The following is a 10,229-nucleotide window of genomic DNA, read 5'->3' as shown; positions in this document are numbered from 1 at the left end:
GTTGCCCCTTGGTCTGGGAGGCTCTCCCCAGCCAGTACTCTCCCAGCCACTCTTCCCTTCTCCTAATGTCAAGCATCTTCTCAAACTGCAGGTCTTTTAAAGTTCTCCTCAGAAAAGACTTTTTTAATTATTTAATAATTATTATTGTTTAAACTAGGTTCTTTCGAGGGACCCTCATACCCTACATGCCAAGCACCCTGCTTTTAGTACCAAGATACTTTTTCGGTCCACCTTAATATCTGTGTCCTTACCTGACATTAAGCTGCACAGTAGCCAGGACCTTGCCTACTCGGCTCACTGTGCACACAGTATTCATACACAGCAGCCCGCTGAATGAATTACCATAGGTCACAATAACCCTGAGGCTACCAGGTCTTGGACAGGCGGCTGCAAACTCCCTCACGTGGCAGTAACTGGAGTACTGCCCCGGGAAATTGTTAGAGCGGAGGAAGAATTATCTTTACGTGAAAGCACTCCGCCCACCTGCCGAGGAAGTACGGAGAAATGAGAAAATTCCGCCTGTGGGGAAAGCCGGCGCCGTAAGGCTGCGCGCAGGAAGAGTGGGGGCCCAGGTGAGCAGCGCCGGCGCCCGGTCTCCCTCACGTGACCGGAGGCGGCGCGCCGACTGCGCCTGCGCGAGAGCTCCCGGAAGTGGCCGGACCCGAAGCGCAGGCCGAGCGGACCTGTGTCAGCCCGTCAGTCCGCCCGTCCGGTACCCCGCGCGCCTCAGCCTTCGTCGCCGTCCCGCGGTCCCTTTGGCCCGAAGGGCGGCCGAGGCGCTCGCCATGGCGACGTTCGTCTCAGTGCAGCTGAAGAAGACCTCGGAGGTGGACCTGGCCAAGCCGCTGGTGAAGTTCATCCAGCAGACGTACCCAAGCGGCGGGGAGGAGCAGGCCCAGTACTGCCGCGCGGCGGAGGAGCTCAGCAAGCTGCGCCGCGCCGCGCTCGGCCGCCCTCTGGACAAGCACGAGGGCGCGCTCGAGACGCTGCTGAGGTGGGCCTGGGGCCGGGCGGGGGGAGGCCGTCGGCGGCCTGCCGCTCCCCTTGCTTCCTCCGCTCTTCCTGCCTCCCTTTTACACCCACGGCCGGGGCTGGCCGGCCTGCCCCTGCTGGCCGGGCGCGTAGGTGTGGTCTGCATTACTTCCTGCTGAGCAGGAGCGGCCTCGAAGGCCCCGGGGACCCGACCCGCTTCCCCTAGCTGCCCGCCCTAGCCCTTGGTCCACTGAGGCTCGGTCGGTCGGCCACCTGGGAGGAACGGTCTGCCACGTACTGATCTCTCTTGCCACATTTACGCAGAACTGGTTTTCTTCACTTTTTGGTGGGGGGAGGGGGTCTCTGAGACTCCTCCCTTCCCCCGTTTTTGCGTCACTGCAAAACTTTGTTGGCCAGGTTTGGATTTCGTAATCGTAGTTGCTTGAGGGAAGTGGCAGAATTGGAACACTGGAACCCATGTTTATTACTTACTACACTGTCCACTTCGGAATGAGCCATCTCCCTAGGTTCATCGTAACCGAACGACAAATGGAGAATTCCATAGGTTAGGAGCTGCCATTATTTGAAGTTAAACTTGAGTGACATTAACGTTCAAGATAGGTTGCTTTTAATCAGTTTGTTCACAGCCAGGTATGCAGATATTGGAGTAAATTTGTTATCTTAGCAAATGTTTATTGAGCTCAGGCTGTATTTAAGGAGAGTTCCTTTTGTAGTTCTTTCTAGTTAGGATGGCAGAACATTTTTATAGCACTTTATAGTTAAAAAATTTCTTTCGCCCATCTTGTTAATGATCTGATTGCCTATGTGTAACATATTCTCCTTGTTTCACAGGAAAAACAGCTGTATTAGGATGCAGGTAGGAGCAGCTCAGGTTAAACTAGTTTAGTAACTGCAAAGTCAAGGAATATTTCTTCCTTATCTTTAGGCATTCAAAGAGATCATCCTGCCTCCATGATGATTACCTCTTAGGAGAGCTTTGTTTCTCTATTGGGAGAGATGGCCACTGGCTCTCCTGTAATTACAGTGGTCTTAGCACTCAGGATCTTGGCTCTCCTGTAGTTACAGTGGTCTTAACACTCAGGATCTTAGGTAAGAGTGCTTTTCTCCTACACCCTGGCGAAAGTCCATGGAGACCTCTGATTGGGTTGGCTTGTGCCCATGTATGATGGTGGGAAATGGCCTAATTTAATTGCCCTTGTCTGAGTCGCTCTGCTGGTTTAATTTCTCCATGCAGCATGGATTAAAGTAGTATTAGTACGGACTGGGGAAGAGCTGGTTCTCCAGAAGGAGGATACTGATTGGATGGCTTAGAGAGATGATGACCCCTTGGTGTCAGTTTTAAAGATAAAACTGTTGGGTTGCAAAGATCACTAGCTTGATACTTAGTATAAGCTTTTTAAAAAGTTAGGGCTTCCCTGGTGGTGCAGTGGTTAAGAATCCGCCTGCCAATGCAGGGGACATGGGTTCAAGCCCTGGTCCGGGAAGATCCCACATGCCACGGAGCAACTAAGCCCGTGCACCACAACTACAGAGCCTGTGCTCTAGAGCCCATGAGCCACAACTACTGAGCTTGCATGCCACAACTACTGAAGCCCATGTGCCTAGAGCTCGTGCTCCGCAGCAGGAGAAACCGCTGCAATATGAAGCCCATGCACCACAGCAAAGAGTAGCCCCCACTCGAAGAGTAGCCCCCGCTGGCCACAACAAAGACCCAACGCAGCCAAAAATAAATAAAGTTTAAAAATTTTTTAAAAAGAAACAAATACAAAAAAAAATTTTAACCTATGAATAGTTAGCCATTCTTAAGAATTAACATACTTTAAAAAAATCTCCAATACAATTCTTATATAGACATGAGTGGCATTCAGTGACGATTTTTCATTAGTAGTATTAAAAAAGCATGGGTTGTGTATAATGTACACATGAATACATTAGGTTTGGTCTCAGCCCTTAAGGAGTGTGTAGTCTTCAGAGACTAAAAGATGAGAGAATAGTGGGTAGTGGTTCTGTGAAGTTTAAAACTTCATTCATTTGTTCATTCCTTTAGTCTTTTCCAAGGTGTAAATGTGAGAACTGTTCCTAGGTTCTAGGGCTGTTGAGGAGATAGTCTCTTTGAAACTGTTTCTTTAGTCATCTGTATTATCCTCATATTAACACATTCCTTCAACAACTACGCTTTTTTCACTTCTGTTCTAGGAGAGTTAGGGTAAAATAATAGATATTAGTACAGTCTATTAAATGGAGGTGTGTACAAAAGTACCTTTGGTATACATGCTGTAAAAATGAAACAGCTGTGGGGTGTTCATCCAATCAAGCAGATTGTCTTACTTTTAATAATTATATTTGGATAATTGTGTAAACTGAACATTAATTTACATATTTTACACTTAATGAACTTTTAAATAAAATTTTTTAAAAAAGAGGGCTTTAATCTAATTCCTAAAGAAGAGAAGCTAGCTTGGTAAGTACAGATACACAGCTCTACATATAGGTACAGTGACTTGCCTTTTTATTGTTACTAACTTCTAGATGACCTATTAAAATTTCCTAAAATACACATTTATGAGTTATAATATTAAGAGTGAATGTCATCCTTTGTAAAGTGACTTTAACTACAAATTGATTAGGAGAGCCTTGGTAAATAGTGAATTTTACACTAGGTGATCAGATGGGAACCCTGCTGGGATTTTTTGGGGGGAGGGGGAAGCTCCAGATACCACCTTCCGTGTCTTTTGTTGTGATTAGTTTCTTTAGAGAGAAAGCTTCCAGTCTCCTTCCATGAAAAAGCCTAGTTGTCAGCTTTCTGAAATTTGGTCAGGGGGAATGGAGGTTGAGGATCTCAACAGTCATGTATGCAGTTTTTTATATTATCTGTTTTAGTTTTATATTATTTATGTTGCTGTGTTAGGGGTGAAGTCATCTGCGTGTGGTAGATCTCAAATTATCAGTGAGTTAAATTATGATTTTAGGGCTTCCCTCGTGGCTCAGTGGTTAAGAATCTGCCTGCTGGTGCAGGGGACATGGGTTTGATCCCAAGTCTGGGAAGATCCCACATGCTGTGGAGCAACTACTAAGCCCGTGTGCCACAACTACTGAGCCTGCACGCCGCAATTAGTGAAGCCCGTGTGCTCTAGGGCCCACGTGCCTCAATTACTGGGCCCACGTGCCTCAATTTCTGAGCCCACGTGCTGCAACTACTGAAGCCTGCATGCCTAGAGCCCAGTGCTCCGCAACAAGAGAAGCCACTGCAGTGAGAAGCCCGTGCACCGCAACGAAGAGTAGCCCCCGCTTGCCGCAACTAGAGAAAGCCCGCGTGCAGCAATGAAGACCCAACGCAGCCAAAACATAAATTTAAAAAAAATTGTGATTTTACTCCATGTGAAAAGTTGGTGGATGGGTAGTTCTGGTAGCCTAGGGATGGTGTAGTGGTTCTGTGAAGTTCATCAGGCCCAGGCTCTGGCTCCTCCAGTGATCTGCTCTGTAAAACCTAGAGTCCTTGCTCTCAAGTTCCAGATAGCAGTCATACCCAAGTTTTAGGAGGATGGAGGGAGGGAGAAAGGAGGCAGAGGGCTCAGCCTCCAGGATGTTTCCTGGAAACTGCCCCAGAATACCCTGCTCATATGTTATTGGCCATTATGTGTAGGATAGGTAAAGGAATAGAAGGGTAGGATAGGTAAAGGAATTTTTTAAAAAAATTTTTATCAGAGTATAGTCACTTTACAGTGTTGTGTTAGTTTCTACTGTACAGCAAAACGAATCAGCTATATGTATACATATATCCCCTTTTTTGGATTTCCTTCCCATTTAGGTCACCGCAGAGCATTGAGTAGAGTTCCCTGTGCTATACAGTAGGTTCTCATTAGTTATCTATTTTATACATAGTATCAACAGTGCATATACGTCAGTTCCTGTCTCCCAATTCATCCCCCTCCCCGTATCCATATGTTTGTTCTCTATGTCTGTGTCTCTATTTCTGCTTTGCAAATAAGATCATCTATACCATTTTTTAAGATTGCACATATATGCGTTAATATACAATATTTGTTTTTCTCTTTTCCGACTTACTTCACTCTGTATGACTATCTCTAGGTCCATCCACGTCTCTACAAATGACTCAGTTTCGTTCCTTTTTATGGCTGAGTAGTAGTCCATTGTATATGTATATATATTACCACATCTTCTTTATACATTCCTCTGTTGAGGGATATTTAGGTTGCTTCCATGTCCTGGCTATTGTAAATAGTGCTGCAGTGAACATTGGGGTGCATGTGTCTTTTTTTAAAAATAAATTTATTTATTTTATTTTTCGCTGCGTTGGGTCTTTGTTGCTGTCCCCGGGCTTTCTCTTGTTGCAGCAAGTGGGGCTACTCTTTGTTGCAGTACGTGGGCTTCTCATTGCGGTGGCTTCTCTTGTTGCAGAGCACGGGCTCTAGGCGTGCAGGCCCAGTAGTTGTGGCACACAGGCTTCAGTAGTTGTGGCTTGTGGGCTCTAGAGCATAGGCTCAGTAGTTGTGGTGCACGGACTTAGTTGCTCCGCGGCATGTGGTATCTTCCCGGAGCAGGGCTCGAGCCTGTGTACCCTGCATTGGCAGGTGTATTCTTAACCACTGCGCCACCAGGGAAGTCCCCGGTATATAGTATTCTTGTTGACATTTTTTAATAGTTTGTAATTTTAGTTTTCTTTAACTCAAGAGTCCTTTATATAGATTTTGTAAAATTTCTAAATAGATTTGTGTCACTTTTTTGTGGGTTAATATTTAGTTTGCTGCATTATGGTAGTATGTTTTTCATTTGTAAAATAAAGTTGATGGAATTAGTTTCATAATTTCTGAAATTTTATCCCAGCACTAGTGTTTTACAGATCAAGAAAGAAAATATTGCTGTTCCATTTTACTTCTCAAGCTGTTGCTTACATTCTGATTGTTGCTGAAGATATTGAGATAATATTAGCCCTAATGACGTTGCTACAATTTGTTAATAAAATAGTGTGGGGAATATAAAGATATATAATACCTGACCCTTGGTCTCAAGGAGTATCTGTAGTATCCAGACCTTAAATTGGCTCAGTAATTTTATTTTGCATAAATGAATAAACTTGAAAATTTAAAGGAAAATTTAAAATCTCTGCTTTTCTGTGTTCTGACTTTTCTAATGTTTAATAAATAAAATAGCTTGTCAGGACCTTCTTCATTCTTTGTAACCCTAGAGAGAATCTTCTCTCAGAATCTTCTGCACACAGGAGGTTTAAGCCACGCAGCTAGCTTTGTGGTAGAGTTAGACTAAGATCTTGACTCCCTGACTCTTTACTTTCTGCCATACTCTGCTGCAGTAGTGCTTCATTAGTGATTCTTCATGAGGTAAATTGGGCAAAGAAAGAAGGGTGAAAATAAGGTTCAGGAGGCATCTGTTAACTCTGATCAGTATCTGGCCCAGCTCTCTTGTTTCTGTCTCTGGTTGGTGGGCTGGGAGTTGCCCAGCCCTCAGTACTGGCTGGAGCTGGATGGGTTACGTGAATTTGCGTTGCGGTATCACCGTGCCTAACGTAGATTGGTTGTTCTCCATCTTCACACCTTCCCCCTAAAAAAACCTTTAAAACTAGAATTTCTAATGGGAATTTGTTTTGTACCTATCACTGGTATATTAAAAGAAATATATTCATTTCCTTTTTTTTCCCCATCAGATTTTAAACGTTGAGTTCTTAGATATGTGCTCTAAAGTGATTGAGTTTTATGAAATACTGGAGAACATGTAAAACACTTATAAATAGTTGTAAAATAAGAGTCTGTAGCTACCGTTTTGCCAACATGTGCAGTGTGTCCAGGCAGTATTTTAAGCTTTGAGTATATATTGTATCATTTGTCCCTCATGCTTAAATTAAATGAGGTTTTGCCCTCACTTTAGGAAGGGTTTAGAGAGGTTGAGTAACTTGCATGCAGTCACACAGCTAAGAGTTGGTGGAGTTGGGATTCAAACTCAGGGTTGTCTGACTTACTTTTTTATGTTTAGGATTTTATAGTTAATTAATTTTTTTAAACTTATTTTAAAAATAAAATCCTTAACATTTTTTTTTTTTTTTTTTTTTTTTTTTTGCTACACCAGTACTCTGGTGTAGCATACTGGCTTTCTCTCTCCCCATTTGTGGAAAACTTGCAGCCTAGGTCTAATTTGTTAGAGGTATACCCTGGGATAGAATCTGCTGATTGAGTAAAGCATATTTAAATGATAAAGAGAGAGGTGTGGTAGATTCTCTTGTTCTGCTCTTGTTCCCTCTCTAGAGAGCTTTGATAGCTGAGAATTAGGCTGACCTGTGAGGGGTCATATGTGGTGGAATTATATTGAAAGAATAGCTTACTGTACTTTGTACTGTAGGAACAGCATTTTCCCTGTGGTACCTGCAGTTAGCAATGGCTGTTTTCTTTTGAAAAGCATTAGTTGGTCTCTTTGTTGGCGTTTACTCCATATTATGAAGTCAGATATTACTGATTTCCAATGACTATTGTATAGTACTTATATTTCATTTTTTCATACTTATATTTCATATTACATAACCTGTCTTAAGACAGCTATTTTACTTTGAAGATTCCATCGCGTATCTTCCTAGTCATTTAAATGTAGGATACACATGCACTGTTACCCCACATAAGTTTTGAGAGTTGACCCCAAAAGCTTTGGAGTAAATAGGGTAGGTATAAAATTTTAGTACATTCTCTTTAGCCTTTCTTTTTTTCCTGATTCACTTGCAGAGCAAGTAGCTTCATCTCCTACTTCCTTCCTTGCTGTCTGTAGAGCAGAGGCCTACCCAGCTGCCTGTTTTTGTATGGTCCAGGGCACCACTCTAGCGTTGTGAGCCTTGGAGAGCTAGCTGGGGTGCTCCCCTCTGTCCCATCCTCCCCTTTATTCCAAGTGTTTGCCTCTCTGGCCAGTAGCCGTGCCTCACTGCTGCCCAGGGCTTGCTCAGGTGCCCTACATGTTGGGTTTTCTGCTTGGCAGTGGCTTGGCAGTGAATGGTGTAATCTCACACCGGAACTTGGAGACTCGGCAAATTGCCCTCTCTCCTGCCAGCTGTACCAGCCGCCCAAGCTGAGATGGCTGGACTCTCTGGCAGGAGAGAAGGGCGTGCCGATATTTGAGTGTCACTGGGGCAGAGAGTGAAACGGACTGTATTAGCCACCACTCACCTCCCTCCCCTGGGCTTCTTGCCACCAGACTGGATCCTCTTCCCTCGGAGAAGTCTCCAGCTAATGGCAATTAGATAACTGTGTACTTAGTGTACCCACCATCTGAGATGGCCCAACCCAGGTAAAAAGCGCACAGGGCAGGGCAGAAGTTTTCTCTCTTGTTATAACAAGTACCTACATTTTATCCTTGATTTTGCCTTTTTTTTTTGCAAAGCCTAGAATAGCCCTTTTCAGCGAAAGTGTGCCAGTCCCTGCTCTATAGCCCTGTCGGCCTCCTTGCACATTGTTGCCTCAGGGTCTTGGTACTTGCTAGTCTCTCCTTATGGACACGTTCTTTGGTAGCTCCTGTTCATTCCCCAAACAGAGAGTCTCAGGTTTTACTTTTCAGAGATTAAAAAAAGTTGCCTTTTAAAAACTTTGCATTTTACTGATTCATTTGTTTGGAGCTAGCAATGAAACTGAGCAAATAGACCCAGTTTCTGTTACAATCCTTTGAGAGAAAAGACGTTAAACAAAGTCCCGCAAATAAATATATTACCAACTGTGGTAAGTTCTGTGAAGGAAAAATTCAGGGGCCTAAGATTATAAATGGAGAGGGGAATTAATTAAGAAAAGGAGTGAGATTGAGTGCCTCTATCATTTCTGCCACCACCGTGGATCATCTGTTTACTGGATTACTGCAATAGCTTCCTGACTTGTCTCTACTTCTGCCCTGGCACACCTGCAAGTCAGTTTTCTACATAGCAGCCAGGGTGACTCTGTGAAAATGGATTAGCTCGTGTTACTCTTGTCCAAACCCTCTGGATGGTTCCTCCTCTTACTCTATAGTAGAAGCCAAAAGTCTTGCAAGTTGCACTCAAGGCATCATTACTTCCTTGATTTAATCTCCCACTGTTTTCTCCAGTGCTCGCTCTCTGGCCATATGCCTCCTTATCATGGCAGAGATCTTTTCAGACATACTCTGGTCTCAGCTTTTTGGCACTTGCTCTTCCCTTGACTGGTAATGCTTTTCCCTCACATCCCATCACTTCCTTCATGCCCTCTCTTTTATTCTTGATTGTTAAAAAAAAATTATTTATTTTATTTATTTACTTTTGGCTGCCTTGGGTCTTCGTTGCTGCACATGGGCTTTCTCCAGTTGTGGCAAGTGAGGGCTACTCTTTGTTGCGGTGTGCGGACTTCTCATTGTGGTGGCTTGTCTTGTTGCGGAGCACGGGCTCTAGGTGCACGGGCTTCAGTAGTTGTGGCACATGGGCTCAGTAGTTGTGGCTTGTGGGCTCTAGAGTGCAGGCTCAGTAGTTGTGGCACATGGGCTTAGTTGCTCCGCGGCATGTGGGATCTTCCTGGACCAGGGCTTGAACCCGTGTCCCCTTCTTTGGCAGGTGGATTCTTAACCACTGCACCACCAGGGGAGCCCCCATGATGTTTTAAATTTTTTCATTTTTTACTTTTATGTAGTCAAATGACCATGTTATCTGAAAAAACTACAGCCTTCTCACCTCACCCCATACACATACCTTATCTCTCTCACTTCTTTAAGTGCCATTGCACTTAGCCCTATCTACTTTACTACATTTTTATTTTATCTTGTTTTGTATCCCCCTCAAAAAGTAAGCTTTACAAGGGTGCAAATTTTTAAATGCTTATGTTCTGCTGAATTCCTATGTCCTAGAACTGTGTTTGGTGCATAGTAAACCTGTAGTATATTTTTGTTGAATGAGTGAATGAATGAGGACAAGAAAAATGGGAAATTGTGATGGGAAAATTTCCAGGTATGGGGGAAAAAAATGGGTGAGGGCCCTGAGCCAGGAGAGAGCATAGAATTTTCGTGCCTAGAATGTGTAGTGAATATTCTGAGTTGAGGCTGGAGAGTTGAATGATGAATGATGTCAAAAGTTTTGGATGTAATTATAAGTATAATGGGAATGCAAGAATACTCTCCTACATGACCACAGTACAGCTTTCAAAATCAGGAAATTAACATTGATTGAGTATTACCATTTAATCTACAAAACTCATTCAGATTTTGCTGATTTTCCCAATAATGTTGTTTACAGG

The 10,229-nt window shown here is 43.7% G+C and overlaps 1 protein-coding gene across 1 annotated transcript in view; it reads left to right on the top strand.

The window, feature by feature from the left end:
• The first annotated feature begins 638 nt into the window (after positions 1–638).
• PDCD6IP (programmed cell death 6 interacting protein) overlaps positions 639–10,229 on the top strand; it is a 62,983-nt gene continuing 53,392 nt past the window's right edge. The window contains exon 1 of the mRNA XM_082639741.1: positions 639–994. Within this exon, the coding sequence (XP_082495867.1) occupies positions 786–994 (209 nt within the window). The 5' untranslated portion in view covers positions 639–785. The remainder of the gene's footprint in view (positions 995–10,229) is intronic.

This window comes from Mesoplodon mirus (assembly GCF_964341445.2).
Source record: "Mesoplodon mirus genome assembly, chromosome: 12".
Lineage (NCBI taxonomy): Eukaryota > Metazoa > Chordata > Mammalia > Artiodactyla > Ziphiidae > Mesoplodon > Mesoplodon mirus.
The sequence above is the reverse complement of the archived record's forward strand: the minus strand, read 5'-3'. Positions and strand labels throughout refer to the sequence as shown.